At 40.5% G+C, this 24,380-nt stretch overlaps 1 protein-coding gene across 4 annotated transcripts in view; it reads right to left on the bottom strand.

Moving 5' to 3' along the window:
- The window catches only part of ARHGAP21 (Rho GTPase activating protein 21), a 134,957-nt gene extending 111,354 nt beyond the window's left edge, over window positions 1–23,603 (bottom strand). For 2 of the 4 annotated variants that reach the window (XR_008491995.2, XM_054436107.2), the window contains exon 1: window positions 23,159–23,602. Coding sequence is in view for 2 of the 4 variants with exons in the window: in XM_054436107.2 (XP_054292082.1) it covers window positions 23,159–23,221 (63 nt within the window). In the remaining 2 variants the exon portion in view is untranslated. Of the gene's footprint in view, window positions 1–23,158 lie in introns of all 4 variants that reach the window. The other 2 variants (XM_054436108.2, XM_063669676.1) reach the window with 2 other exon arrangements.
- Between the last annotated feature and the right edge of the window lie 777 nt (window positions 23,604–24,380).

Consider the following 24,380-nt stretch of genomic DNA (forward strand, 5'->3'; position numbering starts at 1 on the left):
CCTTCAGAGATTTCCATTTTCTCTTTCTTATTCATTTCAACCTGATTTCACCCATCAACCAGAGCTCCCGGGCAGAATACCCTACTAGGGTATTCTGGCCAAATACCTACTAGGTCCTCTTAAGTTACAGATCCAGAAGCAGCTGGCTTGCTATTAACCATCAATGTGAACTAAAATTAAAGCAAATTGTTTACAATCCAAACATAACCACTTTCCAGCTAAAAGCAATTATGCATATTGTTAAATGACAGTAATGATGACACTTTGCAGAATTTTAACATTGAATTCTGCTCACATAGGCTCAATGTTTATAATTATATTGCTTATATGACACGTTCACCAACTCACAATATATTTGTACATATATATCAGCAATGCTAAAGGTTTCAGTAACAGAGCAGAGGAAGAACATCAACTAATCAACACTACAAAAAGCGCCTAAAACTCACAGCCACTAATAGTTACTGCAAAACCTGATTTGCCCTTCGAAAGTGTTTTCCTACCTTAGCTTTCTCTTCAATCTTTAGCTCTTCAGTACTGTGTATCTATCATTCCAGACATTCCTTTCATCTTTTCGTCCCCTTTCTGGCTCCTATTATCTCTTTTTCAGTCTACTTCTCTCCACTACTCCCAAAATTGGCCAGCAATTGGGAATGGGAGGGAAATATATAATTTACACATATATTTGCATATTATATCCTTATAATTTTATTATTTACTCTAGATGTCTGATACATCTTTAGAATTACTTTTTTTTTTTTTTTTTTTTTGAGATGGAGTCTCACTCTTGTCCCCCAGGCTGGCGTGCAATGGTGTGATCTCGGCTCATTGCAACCTCCACCTCCCGGGTTCAAGCTATTCTCCTGCCTCAGCCTCCCGAGTAGGTGGGATTACAGGCACCTGCCACCACGCCCAGCTAATTTTTGTATTTTTAGTAGAGACGGGGTTTCACCATGTTGGCCAGGCTGGTCTCCAACTCCTGACCTCAGGTGATTGGCCCACCTCGGCCTCCCAAAGTGCTGGGATTATAGGCATGAACCACCGTGCCCAGCCTAGAATTACTAGTTTTAAAAGCTGATGACTAGAACGCTATATTATATGCTTCGGTAAAGAGAAGACATCAAGCACCCAGACTTTGGAGTCTCACTCCCTGGGCCTGCGTACTACTCTGCAGCTTCTTAGCTATGTGGCCCCGACAAGAGACTTAAGCCCTTGTTTATCAGCTTCTTCGTCTGTAAAATGGGAATGTGATATTCATAGCATCTCTGTAGAGTTGGTTAAATAGTCTGACACATAGTTAAGTACTCACTAAATATTACCTATTCTTCATCACTCACAAAATATTGAACTAACGTTCCTGCGGCATTTTTCACCACTTTAGAGGCTTGCTGTGAGGGGCAGAGAGAGGCGTTTTTTTCCTCCCCTGCTGAAGGCCAATAGCTGTGATAGCTGCAATTCTGAAGCTTAGGTCAATGGTTCTCCAATACTGCTGGTGAAATACAGAAGCAGTCTGGCTGGATTTCTCCTAACAATGGTTAATAGGCCTCTGTCCTTTAATTCCCGTCCCCTTGCTCTTACCTGCAAGATCCACCTGTGGAAAACCAGCCATCTGTGCATTTTGGCAATGCCAGCTGTGTCCCCGCACATATTAGTGTCTCTGCTCATCCTGTATGCACCCTGCCCACCAGCAAGGTTTCCCTGTGCCACTTCCAGCTGATGTCTCCTACACAAGGTGGTGAGTGTGGAAGTGTGCCGCAAGCCATGTGCAAAGAGAGCACTCACACAGCACACCTACAACGCTACAGAGAGGCTGGCCTGGAGGTCAAGCCAGGAAAAAAGCCAATTTAAAGTATTACACCTAGGCAAGGCAAAACCCTCGGAGTTCTCAGCCTAAAGTCCAATTTTCAGGCTCCCTAACTGATTAAAATAATAAGAATTAAAGATGGTTTCGATTTTTCCATTTATGTTAACAATGAAATATAAAACATGAAAAACAGAATTTTCTTTGTGATTAGGTATTCTGGATTAATTTAGGATCTTATCCAGTGGTTGCAAAAAAGGTACCATTTAGCCACTTAGAATTTTTCTACATAATTATTTAAATAATATGGTAAGTGGTAACACCATAATACTTTGCATTTGTCCTAATTTTTAAAAGGATGACACAATGTAAAGTAATATTAAAAGAAAAACAAATTAGGTACCTCTCAAAAATAACCTTTAACTCTCTTTTGGCCATTGAAGGCAGAGCTTTAATCACCTGACGTTCTTGTTAAAATGCAAATTCTGATTCCCTAAAGTCTATGAGACCAGAACATCTGCATTTCTTACAAGCTTCTCGGAGTGTAGATACTGCTGGTCAGTTCATAGACCACACTTAAAGTAGCAAGAATTTAAGGTACCTTAAGTGTCAAAAGGCCTATTTCCAATTTCCTAGCTTATCAACGCAAAGCCTCCTTCTACTGGTGTTAGAAGCAGCTGCTGATTTTAACAGCTCTAAAGAACAGAGACCTAGGATACAATTTAACAAAACAGGAGGAGCGGAGGAGGAAGACAAGAGGAAGGAGCTTCAGGGAGAAAGCAGTAAAAATTAAAAAAAAAAAAAAAAATGCTCTATGCAGCCTCTCTTTCTCTCTTCCATTTGGTTTCCCCAGGGAGAGAGGGAACTTCACTACGCTTAAGGCCTCTTTGGTGTGGCTATATCTCTTTGTCATTTCCAGTTCGAAGGATCCAATCTAGGATTCCTCTGGCTCTTCTTTCCTGAAATGGACTTATACAAAATGAGATTTCCATTAAATAATAAAAATTTCCAATCATTTTACAACCTTCTTTCAAAGAAAAAAAAGTGCCTTCTTTAATGGCATGATTGTTTTTCCCTTTGTAATATCTTAAATTGGAACAGAACATTTCTCTGAGAAGGGAACATGTGAATAGAACCCTAAAGAAAGCAAAGCAGCAGGCTATGCAGAGATCTGAAATGAAAGCATTTCAGGAAGTGGAACGGTGAGTGCAAAGGCCCTGAGATGAACAGCAAAGGAGGCCAGTGTGGTTAGAGAAGAATGACTAGGGTTTGAAAAGGAAGTGGAAACAGGGTACTGGAGATAATGAAAGGAGGGAACAAAATCTCTTCAGGCCCTTGGCTTTTATGCTAATATGGGCAGCCTCTGGTGGACTCTGGTAGAATACCATGTTCATTTTCTGATGTTTAAAATGATCATACTCGAGGCTGAGCTGAAAACAGACCGCAGGCTGTATACAAATATCTACAGAAGTGATAATGCCAGGATCTCCCATGCTTGATGCTCCCCAGTATTCCTTCTGAGTTCCCTATGTAGTTGCTGTCATTGGACTTGAAGGAAACCAAGAACTGGGATTATGGGATATGCCATATATATGAAACCTTAATGCACAACTTCTTGTATCTGGCTCCATTATTACCAAACATTCAACCCCTATTTCTAAACACTGATTAGAACATTTGAAATTTATCACACACCTTGGTGAGGGGGAGAAAATACCTCCGGTTCCTTTCTTTTTTTTTTTTTTTGAGATGGAGTCTTGCTCTGTCGCCCAGGCTGGAGTGCAGTGGCACGATCTCGGCTCACTGCAAGCTCCATCTCCCGGGTTCACGCCATTCTCCTGCCTCAGCCTGCTGAGTAGCTGGGACTACAGGCGCCCGCCATCACGCCTGGCTAATTTTTTTGTATTTTTAGTAGAGACAGGGTTTCACCGTGTTAGCCAGGATGGTCTCGATCTCCTGACCTCGTGATCTGCCTGCCTCAGCCTCCCAAACTGCTAGGATTACAGGCGTGAGCCACCACGCCTGGCCAATACCTCCATTCTTAATTATGGTATGGGAATAACCAGTATTGTAATCTATAACTTTTTAAAATTCACTCATCTGTCAAGAAGCCCAAGAACAATCACCTCTCTAAGATCTTCAGAATACAAAAACGTATTGTTTTAAGGTTTTTTTTTTTGTTTTTTTTGAGACAAGGTCTTGCTCTGTCACCCAGGCTGGAGTGCAGTGGCACAATCTCGGTTCACTGCAACCTCCACTTCCCCAGCTCAAGCAATCGCCCCACCTCAGCCTCCCAAATATCTGGGACTACAGGTGTGTGCTACTATATTCAGCTAATTGTTTTGTAAAGATGAGGTCTCCCTGTATTGCCCTGGCTGTTATTAAAGTTATATACTAAAAATAGTGTCACTATTACCCAGTAATTTCACTTCTAAGACTGTATCCTATGAAAATATTCCTGAACAGGAAACAGTTTAAAACACAAAGATATTCACCATACATTATAAGAGCAGAACACTGGAAGCAATTTAAATGTTCAACAGATAAATGGTTTCAATATATATACACACACACACAATATATAGTTTATATTATAGTGTATGATATTACATACTTTATTATACACTCTATATTATATAGGCATTGAAAATGAAGTCCTAAAATGGAAAAATGTACATAATATTCCAACTTGTAAAACACACACACAAACTAGACACACTGGGTGAAAAAAAATGGCAGTATCAATATATTAACAGGAGTTGAATTTGAAGGATTTAATTATGTAAACCAATTTTAATTTTCCAGTTTTTACAAGTGACCATGCATTTGTAATTTTTAAAATTAAATTAATGGATCTTTTTACTACCATCGCTTTACTTTTAATGTAAATCTCATATAACATCACCTATACCAACTTAGAATACATTAATAATAATTGTAAGCATGTGTTAAGCACTCAACATGCCAGCACTATGTTAAATGCTATATCCAGGTTATCTCATTTTAATCTTCACAACAATCCCTGATGTTGCTACTGTTAGAGAAGAGAAGGCAAGTAACACTCAAGCCATACCACTGCCATAGAACCAGGAACAACTCCAGGCCTTGAATTCAGTTCTTGGGCACTAAACTCTGCACTTTCAACTATAACACTATACTGCCTCCATACAACAGTGGTAATAGTTAATAAGTAATGTTACCTTGCAGAATTCTCAGTATGCACCTGAGAAACATGATGGCCACTCTCCCACTTCCCATGATATCATTTCTTTGTCTGTCTCCTTCAGTTGTTCTCCTTCCTTCCCATCCTGCCTTTTCTGCGACTTGTTTTCTCTCACCCGTACTTCTTCCCGACCTATACCATAAGCTTTCCAAGGGTATCTAGCAGCATCCTTGATCACTGCTTAGCTTCAACGGTGAAACTCAAAGAAACCAAGTGCTGCCCTAAGTATTCCTATAAACAAGAGGTTACACACTAAAAGCCTAGAGCCACATCTGGCCAGCAGATGTATTTTGCTTAGATCTCACTATTTTGAAAACCTTGAATTAGTCATCAACATTTAAAAATTAGGACACGTTCACATGAAAATTCAAATTTTCAGCTTCTCTTGAAATCTAAATGATCTGACAACAGTGGGAACAACATGACAACAATCTCCTAAAGCCAAATCTCTAGTTATCCATGGTCTCCACCAGCCTCTATTGTCTAACCCCTGACTGTGATCCACTCACTTTCTTTACTCTTCAACTGCCTGGCTCCCAAAGCACTGATTTTGTGACCTCTACCAAATACTTTAAGTGGTGGCACAAAAGCCACAGGAGGTGTTGTCATATGCCATTTTTACTTTATGCTAAGTTCTACATTTTTTCTTCTTTTTTCTTTTTTTTTTTTTTTTTTTTTTTTGAGACAGGGTCTCACTCTGTGGCCCAGGCTGCAGTGCAGTGGCCCATTCTCAGCTCACTGCAACCTCCACATCCCAGGCTCAGGTGATCCTCCCACCTCAGCCTCCCGAGTAGCTGGGACTATAGGTGCACACCACCATGCCTGACTTATTTTTCTATTTCTTTTTTCTTTTTTGAGACAGAGTCTTGCTCCACTGCCAGGCCAGAGTGCAGTGGCACAATCTCGGCTCACTGCAACCTCTGCCTCCCAGGTTCAAGCAATTCTCATGCCTCAGCCTCTCAAGCAGCTGAGATTATTAGGCACGTGCCACCACACCTGGCTAATTTTTTTTGTATTTTTAGTAGAGACAGGGTTTTGCCATGTTGCCCAGGCTGGTCTCAAACTCCTGAGATCAGGCAATCCGCCCACCTTGGCCTCCCAAAGTGCTAGGATTACAGGTGTGAGCCACCACATCTGGTGGTAATTTTTCTATTTTTGGTAGAGATAGGGTTTCTCCATGTTGGCCAGGCTGGTCTCCAACTCCTGGGCTCAAGTGATCCTCCCAAGGTGCTGGTATTACAGGCATGAGCCATTATGCCTGGCCTAAAAACTCTTCTTCTCAGAAACATTGGCAACTAAATGGCTGATTATCAGACTTAAACCACAAGGATGGAAGCAACAACAATCCTAGCAAAAAACCCCAGGCCAAGGCACATCCAAAAAAGCACTTTTGCTATCGCTGGCTTACTGGATCAATGCACCCCTAGATTCCATCGCAACTCAAATTAAATTCCTTTGGGATTACCCAGAATGAAGACGTCTTAAAAAGGTCTCAGACCTCAAACTAGAAAGTTTTCTGATGATGAGACTAATGAGTTTAGTAATAGCTGTAAACTAGTCACTAAACGCTAAAAAAATTTAAGTTTCAGCTTTGTTAGGCTCCTGGTATTATGAATTTTACATGTTAAGATAATTTCACTATCTATCTTCTTTTATCCTCTTAGCAGCCATTCAAAATCCATATTTTTTACGGTAATGTAAATCCATTAGGCACAGAACTAGAAAGTGCATTGAGGGATCAATCTTACGGTGAAACAAACAGAGACTAAATGACCTTCTCCATCTCTGATTTCTCTGATACATTAATCTATTACGCCCAGCCTAAACTATGAAAATATTTTTTCACCATTGAGAATAGAGAAAACAGTACATAAAGAAAAGTATTGGAGACCCCAAAGTACCACTGGAAACTAATTCCATATCAAAAACGAAGAAGCTCACATCACAGCTATGGAAGAACTGAGAAATGGTTGGGGCTGGGGCAAGCATGGTCAGTGTGCTTTATTTATCATTCATTGCTTTCAATTACATTTTCAACTGTTTTCCTTTTAAATTTCAAACAATATTAAATAACTTGTTTTTAGTAAGGAAGACAAATACCCACAAAGTGATGAATAACCTACGAGGTAAATAATTCATAGTTTTTAAAGATGCACTGATAACTGGAACAAAAGCTATCATCCAGGTTGCTTTCTATTCTGTAAAAGAAGCCATTATGCTGAATTTGTACAATATTATCTACGATTAACAACAACAGTCTGATGATAACAATGTTGATCGAGGGATAAAGGGAAAAATAAGAGCTTTTGCTTCTTAGGGAAGAACACTCAAAAGCAGACGATAGCTATCGTAGCAGATTTTCTCTATTGCAAAATAACCATTTTCTAAACAGACTAGTAATCAAAAAAGTTTTAAAAAGTACTTCCATTTAATCCCACTGTGAAAGAACTCAAGAACCATATTTCACTAAAACTGAAAAACTAGCTAAAAAGCAACTCACTCCAAAATCTTGCCTACTTTCTAATAAATACAATGTCAGATGCCTTCAAAAATATGTAACATTTATGTTACAATTATATTGCTTTAATTTTTTGCCACTTTTAAGTAATTCATTCTAACTTCCCCTCCTCCACCACTTAAAGCACTGCAAATAGTCTCATCTGTGCTACTTAAGAATTAACTTAATTCTTTTAAAGTAATTCAGATCATTAGATTTATCACATTAAACAGGTATTTTGACAAAAAAAAATTCCAAAAGATTACTTTCCTACTCTTACAAGAAGACAGTGTTTTCATATCCTGATATACTTTTGCTTTATACATCATAGCAGTTTTGAATTAAAAAGCAAATATATACATACACACTTATGAAACAAACCTGACCACTCCATGCACAATACAGATTGCACAACAAACTCCAATTATGGTTGATCATGCAGTCTAAAATCCTGAACTGGGCCATGACTGCCTATAGCACAGTCTGCATCTCTTCTCTGACTCAGCTTCTGTCAGCAGAGCAGCGGGTTACGAGAGCTCTGCAGTGATGTGGTCCACAAATAAGATCTTCCCCTCCCTTTCCTGTCTAAGCAGCAATAGCTAACTGGCAGAACGACATCATCTTCCCAAATGTAGTTCCCACCAGTACATTTAAATTATTAGATCATGAAGGAAAGTTTTCATAAAATTCTTATTGAGTATTTAACATTAATTTGTAAAAGGTTATTGCTTTTTCCTTCTTTTCTGGGCATCTTTAGTCATTCAATGAAAACACAACTTGGGGAGGTGGTATATAAATCAATCAACTATACTGGCTCCGGTCCACAGCAAACAAATTCCAACACAAGGCTGTGCCATCATCAATGACGCTCACACTGACTTGATCCCAAGGGTACCAAAGGGTGCTCCGTCCTTTCTTAACCTCTCAGTAGCGCCACATAGAGCTAACAACTCCTTCAATGACTCTCATCCTGGGTACCACAGTTCCACTCTCTTTGTTCTCTTACCACTTCTTCAACTATTACTTCTTTGCAAAAGGCAATGTAGCAATGTGAGAAAAGCCTAGATCTTAATAAGACAGATGTATGACCAAGGAGGCTAAAGATTTATCCTTTAAGCTTCAAATCATTCATCTATAAGATGGAGACATACCTTCACGAGGTTTTATCTGAAATAACATCTGTAACATGCTTAAAACAGTGTCTAACAGACATCTAATAAATGACTAATAGTTTCAAGATTATCACCCCTTTCTGTCTAAATCAGAATTCTATCCTTGACCTCCCTCTAATTTCTTACACTTCCATAGGTGATGTCACCTCAACCTGTGATTTTAACTATGAATTACTTCTAAAGCCCTCTTCAACACCACCCTTTCTCCCAAGCTCCAAATCTGCGTGACTAAACACTTGCTAAGCACATACACCTACATACTACATGTCCAAAACTGAATTCATCACCTTCCCTCCAAACTTGCACTACCCTCCTCTATTCCCTAATCTGCATAGTGGTTGTACAACTCATCCCCCTAGTCACCCAAACAGAAACCAGAGTCATCTTAGACTCCTCCTTCCTTACCTCTCATATCCAGCTACCAAATCCTGTCACTTCTCCTAAAACATACACTGAACTGTCCTTTTTCCATTCCACTGGCACTGCCTAAATTCAGACCCCCATCAACTTTCTCCTGGATTATCACAGGGCATCTAGTTGGTCTCCCAAACATCCTGTCACCCCTCTCTGGAATCTTGTCTGTTCAGGACTAACAAAAGCATCTTTTAAACTAAAAGCTAATCATATGACTACCCTATAAATTCCTTCTGTTGCTCCTTTCTGCCTGTATACAGCAGTGTTTCCCAAAGTATGTTCCTACTTGTTTTATAGGATGCAGAATATAAACTACAGTTAAGTAAAAAAAGTCTTCAATAGCAAAATAAATTTGAGAGAAGCTAGGTTAAACAATGCTGCTGCTGGAAGCTTCCCAAAGGCTAAATATAAAGATCAAATTCAAAGTCCTCAAAATCTGAAAACTGAGGTTACTGAAAAGTTTGTTTCTAACTAGTTCATCTTGGTGGCTGGTTTTTCGGCCTCTGTCCGTCCCTTAATTGGTGGTGTTCCCTCAGATTCTGGATTTTGACCCTCTTCCCTCCCTCAATGACCTCATCAACTCCCAAAACTATAATTACCATAGATGCTGGCTTAATTGAACTCTGCCTAACTGACTTGCTAGACCAACCAAAATTCTTGATTTCCTGGCTAATTCTTGAATACTGGCTGATCCCATGGCTCAACTCTATTATTATTATTTGTATAAATTTATGGGGTATCATATGCAATTTTGTTATCTGCATAGATAGTGTAGTGGTCAAGTCGGCTTTTAGTATATTTATCACCCAAATAACACACACTGTACCCATTAACTAATTTCTCATCATTCACCTGCTCCCACTCTGTCACCCTTCCGAGTCTCCATTGTCTATCCTTCCACTCTCTACATCCATGTGTACAAATTTTTAGCAACCACTTATGAGCGAGAACATGCAATATTCAACTTTCTGTGCTTAGTTTGTTTCACTTAAGATAATGTCCTCCAGTTCCATCCACATTGCTGCAAAAGATATGATTTCATTCTTTTTCATGGCTGAATAGTATTCCATGAATAGTCTTCCATTCCAAATATACCACACTGTCTTTGTCTATTCCTCCATTGATGGACACTTAGGTTGATTCCATATCTTTGCTATTGTGAATAGTGCTGCAACAAACATACAAGAGCAGGTATCTTTTTGATAAATGGATTTCTTTTCCTTTGAGTAGATTCCTAGGTCAAATGGTAGTTCTATTTTTACTTCTTTAAGAAATCTCCTCACAGTTTTCCATAGAGGTTGTAACAAAGAAAAGAGAGAAGACCCAAATAAACAAAATCAGATATGAAAAAGGAAACATTTCAACTGATACCACAGAAATACAAACGATCATCAAAAACTATTATGAACAGCAATCACGCTCACAAACTATAAAACCTAGAGGAAATGGATAAATTCCTAGAAACATACAACCACTCAAGGTTGAACCAAGAAGAAATAGAAAACCTGAACACATCAATAACAAGTAGCAAGGCTCAATCAGTAATTTAAAAAAATCTCCCAACAAAGAAAGCTCAGGACCAGATGGATTCACAGCCAAATTCTATCAAACATACAAAGAACTAATACCATTCCTCCTGAAACTGTTCTAAGAAATCAAGGAATAAGGAATTCTCCCTAACTCATTCTATGAGGCCAGTATCACCCTGATACCAAAACTGGAAAAGGGGGCGGGCACAGTGTCTCATGCCTATAATCCCCGCACTTTAGGAGGCTGAGACGACAGGATCGCTTGAGCTCAGGAGTTCAAGACCAGCTCGGGCAAAACAGTAAGACCTCATCTCTACAAAAAAAATTTAAAAATTAGCCAAGCGTGATGGTGCATGCCTGTAGTCCCAGCTACTCAGGAGACTGGACAGAAAGACTGCTTGAGGCCAGCAGGTTGAGGCTACAGTAAGCCATGTTCATGTCACTGCACTGCAGGCTGGGTGACAGAACAAAACCTTATCTCTTTAAAAAAAAAAAAAACCAATCCAGACAAGGACACAACAAAAACAACAACAACAACAACAACAACAAAACCCTACAGACCAATATCCCTGACGCACACAGACACAAAAGTCCTCAACAAAATACCTGCAAACTGAATCCAACAGTACTGCAAGCTCAACTCTTACGTCTGGGAAGATAATCTAGACACTCAATTCTGCTCCCAACAAGTGACATTCAAGCTTAACATGTCAGTTTTATTTTTGCACATATCTCTTTATGTCTGTGTTATTTGTGTTCGGTAATAATGTAATGTAGATGGTATGGAAACTGATGAAATATGGGTAAAAACAAAAGTTGTTCTTTCTGAGAAAACTAACTTGAGTACATTGAAAAGACTCAATAAAGGCTGTTGCTCACTTCTATATTTTTCCCTTCCTGGTCTTGTAGCTGAATATGCCACAGCTAGGGAGAATATCCAGTATCTCTAGATATAAATATTCTAGATATACTATATGTAGAATCTCTAGATAGAGAGTATCTAGTGAGACACTAAATATTCTCCCTAGTATTCTAGAGATAATAGATATTCTCCCTAGCTGTAGCATATTCAGAATCTAAAGTTGTTCCCTGTGCCACAACATTCTTCTCTTCTTTCTACCTAGTTAACTCCTTCCTGAGTTAGCTTAGACACAATCTTCCCAGGAAGATTTTCCCTGATCTCTACAATAGGTGAGGTCAGCCTGCTACATGTTTTCATAGCTCCTTACTCTTCTCCTAAAATCCTATTCATTGCAACTCTACTATAAGTACTTCTTCAATTGTCTGCACTTCCCATTGCCCATGTATACCCATGAAGTTAAGAGCCAGACTATGTCTGTATTTTTATGCTGCTGCACCCTCAGTGTCTGGCACTTAGAAGGTGCTCAATAAATATTTGTTGAATTTGTTAATAAATGTGGAAGGACACTTCTAAATATAACAGGAAAGTCTGGCACTAGATCAAATTTGAATCATTTTTGATTAACTTTTATCTTGGGAACAAAAGGGTCATTATCACCAGTTGTAGGCAAAACACAAGTTGCTTCCTTCCTCAATCTCACTAAGAAAGTAGTTGGTGCCGTGACTCCCGCCTTTAATCCCAGCACTTCGGAAGGCCAAGGTGGGTGGATTATCCAAGGTCAGGAGTTCAAGAACAGCATGGCCAACATGGCGAAACCCCATCTCTATTAAAAATCCAAAAATTGGCTGGGCATGGTGGCGGGTGCCTGTAGTCCCAGCTACTTGGGAGGCTGAGGCAGGTCAATCACTTGAACCTGAGAGGCAGAGGTTGCAGTGATCCAAGATCGCACCACTGCACTCCAGCCTGGGCGATGGAACGAGACTCCATCTCAAAAAAAAAAAAAAAAAAAAAGAGGAAGGAAGGAGGGAGGGAGGAAGGGAGGGAAAAAGAGAGAAAGAGAGAAAGAAGTTAGTTGGAGCACTTGGGCTTCTAGAAAAATTGCTGCATGTCTAACAACTGATACTATTCCATCCTCTAAGATGCTGAAAAATTCTGAGAGAAAGAAAAGAAGGGTTTCACGCATTTGATTTTCAAAAGTTCCCCGGGGAACCACTAAATGAAAAGTTCATACCAAAAAAGAAAAAAAAAAAAAAACTCAGAGGCTAAAGGCCCAACTATAATCAATCTTTTATAAATCATTCCTAAACATAGTGTACTTTTCCCATCTTCAGTCCCCACGTCAGAACATCTTCATCTGTAAAATCCTTTAGAAAACTCAACCAGTTTCACATGAAGGATAATATTCACGTAACTATCTTTTCCTTATTTGAGAATCAACATGGAAATCTCCCGAATTCCCTTCTCCCCTCAAAAAAAGATAGTGCAGCCAGATAGCAAGCCAACAGCAACAACAAAAACACGTGGGCAATATTTACAACAAAACTAGGTGTCAAGGCATCCCTAGGAACCCCAAAACAGACAGGAGAAGAGGCAAATCACTAACAACACTTTTAAGTTGTACACAGCATTAGCATCTGGAAAGAAGGGAGCAAAGAGAAACATCTGAGCATGTGACCAAACAGAAGAAACCCCAGTGTAGGGGTTTGAACAGTAACCCCCCTGAAAGGATATGTCCACCTAGAGCCTGTGGGCATGACCTTATTTTGAAAAAGGGTCTTTGCAGATGTAATTAAGTTAAGAACTTTTTTTTTTGAGACAGAGTTTCACTCTGTCACCCAGGCTGGAGTGCAGTGGCTCCATCTGGGCTCACTGCAACCTCCGCCACTTGGATTCAAGATCATGCCTCAGTCTCCCGAGTAGCTGCAATTACAGGCGTGCACCACTACACCCAGCTAATTTTCTGTATTTTTAGCAGAGATAGGGTTTTGCCATGTTGGCCACGGTGGTCTCAAACTCCTGACCTCAAGTGATCTGCCTGCCTCGGCTTCCCAAAGTGCTGGGATTACAGGTGTGAGCCACTGCACCTGGCCAAGTTAAGGATCTTGAGAATTACCTAAATCCAATGACATATGACCTTACAAGAGAAAGGCAGACGGAGACTTAGGCATGCAGTAGAGAAGGCCATATACGGACAGGCAGAGACTGGACCTATGTTGCCACAAAATAGGTATGATCTATACAGTGGTCCTTCAATATTCATGGGAGATTGGTTCCAAGACCTCCTGTGGATACCAAAATCCACGCATGCTCAAGTTCCTAATATAAAATGAAGCAATATTTGCATATAACCTAACATACCTCCTGCAGTAAATCATCTCTAAATTACTTACAATATCTAATACAATGTGAATACTGCATAAACGGTTGTTATACTGTGGTTTAGGGAATAATGACAAGAACAAAAAGTCTGTACTTGTTCAGCACAGACACAATTTTTTTCCCCAATATTTTTGATCCACAGTTAGCTGAATCCATGAATGTGCAACCCCATGGATACAGAGGGCTGACCGTTTATACAATCTATGGACAAAGAAGGGTGTCTATATGATTAAATAAAAAAAAGTAAACAAAAACAATTTCCTAAAAGGATTAGAATAACAATCTGATATGAACGGGGGGTGCCCAGAGCCTTTCCTTCCCCTCACATCCACTACTAGCACATAATGTTTCCAGAAGCCAATATGCAGAACCCAGAGAAGAAAGTAAGTCTCACTGATCTGGCTTATACAAATTCTTTTCAATATACGATCTGTATTTACTAGGAAAATACTGGGTATTACAGAGGTATTACCTCAAAGTTAAAAAAAAAAATGGTGCTGATGAATTCCCAAGATCACACTAGCTATGCCACATCCAGAAGAATGTCTAAATATAATCATAAATCCAGCTTTGTATCTACTGATATTCAAGGATAGTCTCCACATTGTGAGTAAGGAGAAAATCAGGACATATACTCAAGAATATAAGTCTTCTCAATATATTAATAAGTAGTGCAATGAACAAAAAAATAGAACTCAAGAGAGTGTCTTCCTTAGGTTGTACGAAGGGCAAAGAAGTTGTGGGATTATAAACAGTGCTGCAGACATAGCACTACTCCTGACTATGCCAGAGCCCTCTTCAGAACAGAGATAAGCAACAGGGGAAAACACAGTAAGTAACCAATTCTGAATCAAAAACACACCCAATATCAAATAGAAAACTCAACAGCAGCTAGTCACCAGGGAAAAGTAAATAAAGTCTTTAACGTCCCTGTTTTTATCTTTTTTTTACAATAATAAACAGTTTCTTCTGATCTGTCTACTTAACCCAAAACAGATGAATAGTCAGAAATATCAAATTTAGGTTCTCAATCTATTCTTTTATTCACAAATCTACACAGTGGAAATTCTTGCATATTAAATAGATAACTAGAAGAGAACTTATAAAACATTTCCATCACATCAAGTTTTTTTCTTTTTTTTTTTTTTTAAGAGATGGGGTCTCCCTATTTGGTCCAGGCTGGTCTCAAACTCCTGGGCTCAAGCAATCCTCCCGCCTCTACCTCCCAAAGTGCTGGGATGACAGGCGTGAGTCACCACGCGCAGCTCACATCAAGTTTCTTAAACCTATAGTACAATATATCCATTTATCTTTTGGATTATTTGAGAAGCACAAAATGCCATCATCCAGATTATACTGTGAAATAAACTATTTGCACAATACCCAATTTTATAAGAACATGGCAACTTAAACCATAAAACTATTTTGATGAAAGCAATCCAAAATTGAGTTTTTTGCATTTAGATATCTTTCTACTTCAAACCAGGGAAGATATGGAAGGCTTATAATATTTTAACACATTTAATTACTTACAGTCAATTAAAATTAGATAAAATAGTAGGACAATCTTTAAGTCCAATAACCTTTCGTTTTAGTAATCTAATCACATCAACTAGACAGAAAAACAAGTGCCTACCATATGGTCTTTCTGTAACAGAAAATAGCTGCATTGAATAACAGCATCTGTGCATCTTATCAACACTAGCATTGCCCATACTTAAATCAGCATATTGTTAACTATAATAAGATGACAGGACCCTTCACAAAGCAAAGAACAAAAGAAACGGAGTATTACTTTTGTGCTAGATTACTTGACCTGGTAGTAATAAAGAAATGAAGAACATCAAGGCACAATGAACTTCATAAAACGCTTAACCTGGAAGAAATGAATGGGAAGGAACACTAACAATTTACAGAGAAATTCTTTAGATCTGGGTACTCACTTTGCTGATGGCTCTTATCTAGTGATAGGCCCCACTCAATACATTCAAATCCAGGCTTCTGCCGAAATGCCATTTAATGATCCCTGCTGCTGCTACTGCCATCATTCTCAATTCTAACAGGTTTTAGCTTTAACCCTAACATGTAGCATAAGACTTTTGGCATGGAACAGTATTCTGACACTTAAATTCAGGTGCATGAAGAAACACAAAATTAAAATTAAATAATAGAGTTATACCGTACTATAACTAGTCTAGAATGAATCCTATGCCTCCAATGAAGAAACCTGCTTTTTAAAAATTGTTTTTTGGCCGGGCACAGTGGTTCACGCCTGTAATCCTAGCACTTTGGGAGGCCAAGGTAGGCAGATCACGAGGTCAGGAGATTGAGACCATCCTAACACGGTGAAACCCCGTCTCTACTGAAAATACAAAAAATTAGCCAGGCATGGTGGCGGGCGCCTGTAGTCCCAGCTACTCGGGAGGCTGAGGCAGGAGAAAGGCATGAGCCCGCGAGGTGGAGCTTGCAGTGAGCCGAGATCACGCCACTGCACTCCAGCCTGGGCGACAGAGCGAGAGTCCATCTCAAAAAAAAAAAAGAAAAGAAAAGAAAAAGAAAAAATTGTTTTTTAAGTATTGCTTTGAGCAGTGTGTCTGCTTTTTAAGTATTGTTTTAGGCAGTGTAGGTTTGCCACAAACCAAATTTTCACAAGACTGATTACATATTACCTATTTTTAAAGTCTATACATACTGTTCTTTTATTGTCATTTTGGTAATAAAAAAGACAAAACATAAAAATAATATAATCCTGATATTCTCATCATTCAGAATAAACAACTGTTAACATTTCGTCACAGTCAATGTTTGTGATCTTTTTTTAACTGGTTATGAAATATTTATGACATGAAAAAATAAAAATACGTAATAAGGAACATCCATATACTAGCCATTCGTTTTAAGAAATAAAACGTCATCCATACAGACAGATTATCTTTTTATAGTTTCTCTTATCGACCAGTCTGATTGCCCTTTCACTTGTCTGTTAATTATCATGATCTCATCTCTTAGTGGAAATTGTTTCATACATTTGTACTACACATTGTCTTGGTTACTGTTACCTGGTTACCAGCTTCCCAAAGGTAAAAAAGGTGCAAAGAAAAAAGGCACCAAAAATTTTAACAGCAGTTCTAATGGAAATGGAATGGAATTTAAGGTGGGCAGGAGGTCTAAGGAAGAACATACTTCATACTGTACATATTTTGTATAAACTAAAATAAGTATTCAGCTGGGTGCAGTGGCTCACACCTGTAATTCCAGCACTTTGGGAGGCCGAGGTGGGCAGATCACTTTGAGATTAGGAGTTCGACACCAGCCTGGGCAACATGGCAAAACCCCATCTCTACTAAACATACAAAAATTAACCAGGCATGCTGGCACACGCCTGTAATCCCAGCTATTCAGGAGGCTGAGGTAGGAGAATCACTTGAGCCTGGGAGGCAGAGGTTGCTGTGAGCGGAGATTGCACCACTGCACTCAAGCCTGGGTGACAGTGCAAGGCTCTGTCTCAAAAAGAAATAAAATAAATAAAATAAGAATTCACATACTACATGTGCAAATGCAAACTCAGTAACATTTTGGAGTTTTTCTAAGTCTTTATTCATTCAAAAAAATATTTATTGACAACCTATTATGTGCTAGGCACTCTTCTAGGCATAAGAAACACAATGTGAACAAAACAGACAAACTGCACTCTCAACGCCTGCATTCTAGATATATCACCTGTCTCAAACAAACAAGCAAAATCAAATGCATAAGCATGCCGGGTGGAGACTAAGTGATAGGGAGATAAAGCAAAGAAGGAAGGCAGAGCATGGCACAGGGAGCAGGGGAGGGGCATTCAATAAAGGGAGTGGTTGGCAAAGCTTCACTCAGAAGGTGACCTCTAAGCAAAAGCCCGAAGGAGCCAAGGAAGCAAGCTGTGCAGAGACCGGGGGAAGTGTTCTAAGGGGAGGGTTCAGTGAGTGGGAAGGCTCTGGGGACTCCCATGTTTGTGTACATGCAGAAAAACAAGAGACCAGAATGGCTAGCACAGACTGAGGAGGGAAGAGGCACAGGAGGTGTGCTCAGGGACGGGGGAGGACCAATTATACAGGGCTTTGCAGGTCACTGCAAGAACTTTGGCCTTCAATCTTCAGAGAAATGAGAAGCCATTTGAGGAATTTGAGCAAAGGAATGACACAATTTGATTTATAAATTGTCTGTCTGATTGCTGTGTAGAGAACAGGCTTTAGGCTGGCAAGGACTGAAGTGGAGAAATCAGTCAACCGGATCTACATGTCACGTATGAGAAAAAAGAGAGACATCAAAGACCACTCCAAGATGCCTGGCCTGGAAGGATGGGATTGCTGCTGCTTGAGATGAGGAAGACTGGAAGGAGCAGACTTGGGAAGGTGGGCCAGGAGAATGGAGGTAGAGTCAGGACTGTGGTTTTAGATATACCTATTTACTATTCAAATGGGGATTCTAGGCAGTCAGGTCAGTTGGATATAGGAATCTGAATCTGAGAGACAGAGGGGCAGGTCAGCAATAGAGATACACACACATACACATAAAGAAATGTAAGTGAGTGTGTGTGTGTGTCAATTATCTGCATATACTTGATACTGAAAACCATGAAACAGTATTGGGAGAAGAAATGAGGATTAACTGAGCCTTGAGGTGTAGAAAGGTTTAGCAAATCAGGATGTTGAGGAAACTTCAAAGAGACAGAAGGAGGTGACAACGAGGAAGGAAGATAATCAAGAGAGAATGATGTCCGGGAATCTAAATGAATAAAATGTAAAGCCTTTCCTGCATATTCATTTATTCATTCAAAAAATATCACCTGACACTTACTATGTGTCAGTCCCTGTGGAAACAAACATGGTCCCTGCTCTTATGGGGACTGCAATCCAAGGGGGATATAGATAAACTTGTAACTGGTATTCCTGAAAGTGCAGGGTGTTTTGAGAGAATACACTAGGGGCAACTGAAAGAGTCTTGCGGGTCAGGGAAGGCTTTCCTGAGGAAGCAGTATTGAAGAAAAGACCAGTATGATGAGTAAAAATCAGCCATGGAGCAGAGGGAGGAGAAGCAGGGGACAGTAGAGGGAAGGGTAGAAGAAAGGACCTGACGGGAGTTCAATCTAGGGAGAACAAAAAGAAGTAACAAGTGAGACAGAAGCACGGACCAAATTACCGAAGTCCTTTCAGACTTCCCAGAAGTCTGAATTTTATTTCAAAGGAAATGGGAAGACAGAAAATTGTCTTACAGGAGGTAATGTAATGATCAGCTGGAGTACAGTGGCGCGATTTCGGCTCCCTGCAACCTCTGCCTCCCGGGTTCAAGGATTCTTATACCTCAGCCTCCAAACAGTTGGGACTACAGGTGTGCGCCACCAGGCCCAGCTAATTTTTGTATTTTTAGTAGGGACGGGGTTTCACCATGTTGCTCAGGCTGGTGTAGAACTCCTGACCTCAGGTGATCTGCCCATCAGGAGGATCATTCTGATTACATTAGGGACAGAGCTGCGGAAGGGGACAAGGCTAAGTTATTGGGACACTCCGTAGGGAATCTGTTTCTGTGGTTCATCAGTGAGATGCAGCTGACCTGAACTCGGGTGGTGATAGTGGGTATTGGGAATGTGGACTCCACAAGACTTTGCATACGAGGAATGACGAGACAGAAGAGTGAGGATGCTGACCTAGTTTTTGACTTGGACCAATAAATAGATGGTAGTGCTACTCAGCAAAAGAAGGCGCACAGGAAGAGGGAGAGTCAGTGGTAGCGGTGAAATCTGATGAGTTTGCAACGCCTGGAGAATATCCCCCAAAAGTGTTCGGTAAATAGGCAACTTGCTGAAAAGGTCTAGAGGTCAACCATAAAGCCCAAGATAGAGGGGTAGATATGGAGTCACCAGCACACAGGAGAGTGCAAAATAAAACCCAGGGAGTGAGAAAGAGAATAAAGGAATGGAAAGGCCTTGGCTCTGGATAAAACCAACAATGGGGCAAGAAGAGGAAGAAAAACCCTACAAAAGAGGCAGATAGAGAGGGAGATAGAAAGGAGGGGAGGAGAAGAGAGAGTGCCTGAGAAGGAACCAGGGAGTCTGGGATGAAAGCAAAAGCAAACTGTCCAGCATTCCAGAAGGAAGAGTCAACACATGGATTCATACAAACTCGTACCCAGAAAAATGTCTTATCGTATTGTTTACAGTATTTCAAAATCAACCAACAAGTGTATTTCATCAGCCATAATACATTTCAATCATAGAATAATCTTAGCCTAGGTCAAGAAGCAAAACAAAAATAAGTTCATTTGCATTAGTAAAAAGTTTAATAATAAAGTATCAAAAATTATATTACTGGACAAGAGTATGGACTACAGATAAAAAGTGAAATAAATGTTAGAAATGGAAAAAAAATCATGTGGTTAAGAAAGCTGAGGGAAAGTTTTCTCTTCTTTGGCTTAAAAAAAAGTTAAACCTTGAAAGATGAAACTATATGGATATGAAAAGGGTTGATAATATCACAGAGGATTCAACAGAAGAATCTATATAAAGTGATTTTGTGAGCAAAGTTACTCAAAGATTGGTGTCAGAAGACTTCACAGACTACACACACATACACACACACACCAAAAATCACTTAAGAGGTTCAGAGTGAGTGATTTCAAGTTTTAAAAATACACCTTGAGATGTATAAAAGTATATAAATTCGTGTGAGTACCATCTGGACCATCCTTACTGTATAAGGTTCAAGACATATTCTACTGAACTGTCCTAATTTCTTATTTGAAGGGGGCTGTTTGTTTTGAGCCTTCTAATATATCCTGGGGGTGGGGAGGCCTAAATATATTCATATATCAACACAATAAAATTGCAATGCTTAAGATGAACAAGAAATCTCTGATTGTTTTTCAACAAAGCACAAGACCTTATTCAGAGAAGGTGGAGTTGGCTAATTAGATAAAGCATGAAACAGAGACTCCTATTAATTCATTACATTGATTTCTTCTGTCCTACAAAGTTAGGTTTTCTTGGCTGATTAACAGCATTGCTATTAAGACATACATGCTCATCTCTTTGTTAGTTAAAAACACAATAATAAATGTAGTATCCAAACACATTATTGATTTTTAAAATTTTTAAAGAATGATAGTACCACTGTGGAATGTAGTGCTTCTAATAAAATTAACGACAAAAATTAAGTGCAAATATCAGCCCAAAGTACTTCATTAGCAACTCCCTTTCTATTATTAAAAAATATTCACAAGATTTAATGTGTATCAGAAGCATCAATCACAGATTAAAACACGTCACAACGAAATACAGGCAATAATTACACAAGTTCTCTTCACTCCCAACCCTGAGGTTTTAAAATGTTTTCTGACAACATATATTCCCTTTATTTCCACTCCCACATAGAATCTAGGCAAAATACCTATTCTTTAGAAAGCCAAATAATATTGTAGTTTAATACCAAACCTAAATAACGTATATGTATTTCACATGAGCAAAACACAGGTGATATTGTGTTTTCTTCATTCCTAAACTAAAAACAAGATAGCCATGCTGCCAGCAGTAAGGTCCAAATGAAAACACATTTCACAGCCGTTAAAAAATACATAACTGTCATTGTTAATAAAAGCCAAGTGTGCAACAAACTGGAAATACTGCTTGCTAGCCAAGGACAAGATGTGTCTAAATTCTTGGTTTCAGTACATCTCTTAAATGACCAAAAAAAAAAAAATCAAATAACATTAGTTCTTGCAAATACAATGCAAATACAACGCTAATTAAAGTATTCACAAGACAATGACAAATAAGGCTTCAGGACCACAATACATATTATTATGTAACTGCAATACACATTAAGCAATCACCAGGTTGCAGGTAGGCCTTCCAAAAGGAGTTATTATGGTTTACCGTGATCAGAGGATTGTGGTGTTCTACTTAATCATGCTTTTGCCTGCAAGCAGGTGTTTACAGATGTCAAAAAGTAAAACACTGATTCTAAATGTAAACCTATAGTTCTGCCTAATAAATTGTACAGTAATAGCATACTGTACCTCACAGCGTTTTCTGCATAAACTTCCTAATTCGACATGAAGTAAGCTGCATGAAGCAAGTTTCTCTGCTTGCTTTATGAACCAAAATTTAACTTCTGATTCATTTTTATGAAAATGCCAAAACTCACACACTTAGAGCCAGCCCTTGTTTCAAGGACTATCAAGTTAAAATTTAACATCCGGTGCAAAAGAAAGTGAGACAGTGAACGAGGGTTCATTTGGGTATGTTATTGTCTAAAGTAATCCTCAACCCTTCAATGAAAACATAGGCATCTCAAAAGTAAAATTTAAAGGATAACAATATTCAGTCTATTTAATGAACAAATTATAGAAACCGCCAATGATAAACAGAGCATATTCATAATAGAAGTAAATTCCGAATACTTCAATCTCCAAAGACGAGGAAAAAAAAAAGGTGAGAGGCAGGGCACATGGGTGTCATAAATCAATGTATTTTCTATGATTTCTGTCCTGCCTGCTCAAAAATTTTCAGGAAGTCTGGAGTAAAATCTCTGGGCCCTTGGGAAGATGCTAGATGCTACCCTAACCAGCAACGCAACCCACCTGACACCCCAGAGCAGCTCACAGAACTTCAGAGTAGTGAAAGGGAGGGTATAAATAAGAGAACAGTGAAGGCAGGAGATTTTTCCGGGAGTTGGAATTACGACTCTGTAAGGTCGTTTTCCAAGGCTGTGCTTAAACTATTCACGGAAAAACACTTCTTTTTCTACCTGAAGCAGAGATCTGCAGCAACAGCAGCCAGGCTCCCCTCGTCAGTACCAAAGAAAGACTAAGTTCCAGGTGCAACAAGCATACTAACTGCCCTCTCTGCACCTGGGAGCAGACACAAACGCTCAAAGCCACCCCCAACCAGCTCAACTCCAAATATCTTGGAAGGGGACTGAAGGAAAACGGATACTGAGGTGCCCATTCTCAGGCTTGTAGCATCCGCAGCCGCAGATGGGAGAATTCCTGGCTCTGAGAAGGGGTGACCAAGATGAGGACATTCCAAAATGCGGGACATGTTCTTGCAAAAGAAACACGGGAGTCCCTGGAAACAGACGTGGGCCAGGCTTCTCCTCGCTACTGGTTAAGCTGGGGCGCTCCCACCAACCAGCTCAACGCCACGGGAAGCCCCTAGTGAGGCCCCGTGGCCGGTGACCCCCAACTTGTAGGACGCTCAAGACACAGGCCACCGCCCTGCCGGCCAGGAACGCTGGCTCCGCGCTTACCTCGCAGGCCTTGAGCTTGTCACCATCTCCCTCAGGCAGACCAGTCCGACGCGTGGCCATCATTTCATTTCAAATGACAAAGAAGGGACAAATCCTTTGGAGTCCACATTGGAGGTGGGGGGGAATGCCACCACACACCCGAAGGGGAAGAATTCCACAAGCAGGCTCCGAGGAGGGGCAGGGCTGGTGAAACAGACAACGTGCCAGGGAATAAAGGTTTTCAGGAAGCGCCTTCAAATGCCTCGCTGATTTCTCGTGACTTCAACTGACTTCGCCTTCTTCTTCCATTTCTGGAGACTTAAAAACAAAGGCGACAGGTCTTCTTGGCAGCCAGTGTCGAGGCCAATTGCAGAAAGCGGTCCCCTTCTTCCCAGTGCCACGCCTGAGTCCTGGAAAAATCCGAATGGGTCGTGAAGGTTCGAGTGTCAGCTCCTAGAGAGATCCTAGGAAAAGGAGAAGTTAAAGGGCATGAACTTTCTCCAGGCGCCTATCACTGTCTTGCCCACATGTCCACACCAAGTTCGCGTCTCCTCCCGAGCAAAACAAACAAAAAAAATTTTAACGTAAACAAACAAAAAGCCTATAAATTCGAGGGGGTGTTTAAAAAAGAGAAATCTCGAAACTGCCCAGCGGTTGCGTCAAACACACCTGGCTCTTATGCAGCCTTCAGGAAAAAATGTTCCCCATTCAAGTGCATTTTAATTCATGTCTTTCCTGGGCAGAGCAGAGGGCTGTGCATGTTGTTTGCTGCATCACCCAGACAGGGACACTTCGGTGAAGTTTTCTCCCCCACGAGGCTGAAATGGGATCACACTTTTCAAGCCCCCCTCTTCGCTCCCCTCCGCCCCCCAAAAACGCAAGCACAAAGCCAGCCTGGCTGGGGCCGGCGTGGGTTCGGCGGCGTCTCCGGGTGACTCGGGCGCCGCCCCTCCGCCCCTCCGCCCCGGCTGGCGTCCCCGAGGAGGCGGCTGTTTTCCTTGGCCCGAGGCGGGGCTGGGTGGGGACGGCCGGGGACGGCCGGGGACGGCCGGGGAGGCGTGCGCGGCCGTGGGTGGGACGCGGGCGCCGCTCCCGCTCCAGGGCATGATTCCGGAGCTACACCCGAGCAACTCTGAAGTCGCGGCTTTTCCCCCAACTACCACTCGACACGGCTTCCCTTCCCCTGTGGCCACCTAGGGGGAAAAAACGAGGAAAAAGCAAACCACCACCCACCTCCCCACGA

Source organism: Pongo pygmaeus, chromosome 8 (assembly GCF_028885625.2).
Source record: "Pongo pygmaeus isolate AG05252 chromosome 8, NHGRI_mPonPyg2-v2.0_pri, whole genome shotgun sequence".
NCBI classification, from domain to species: Eukaryota; Metazoa; Chordata; class Mammalia; order Primates; family Hominidae; genus Pongo; species Pongo pygmaeus.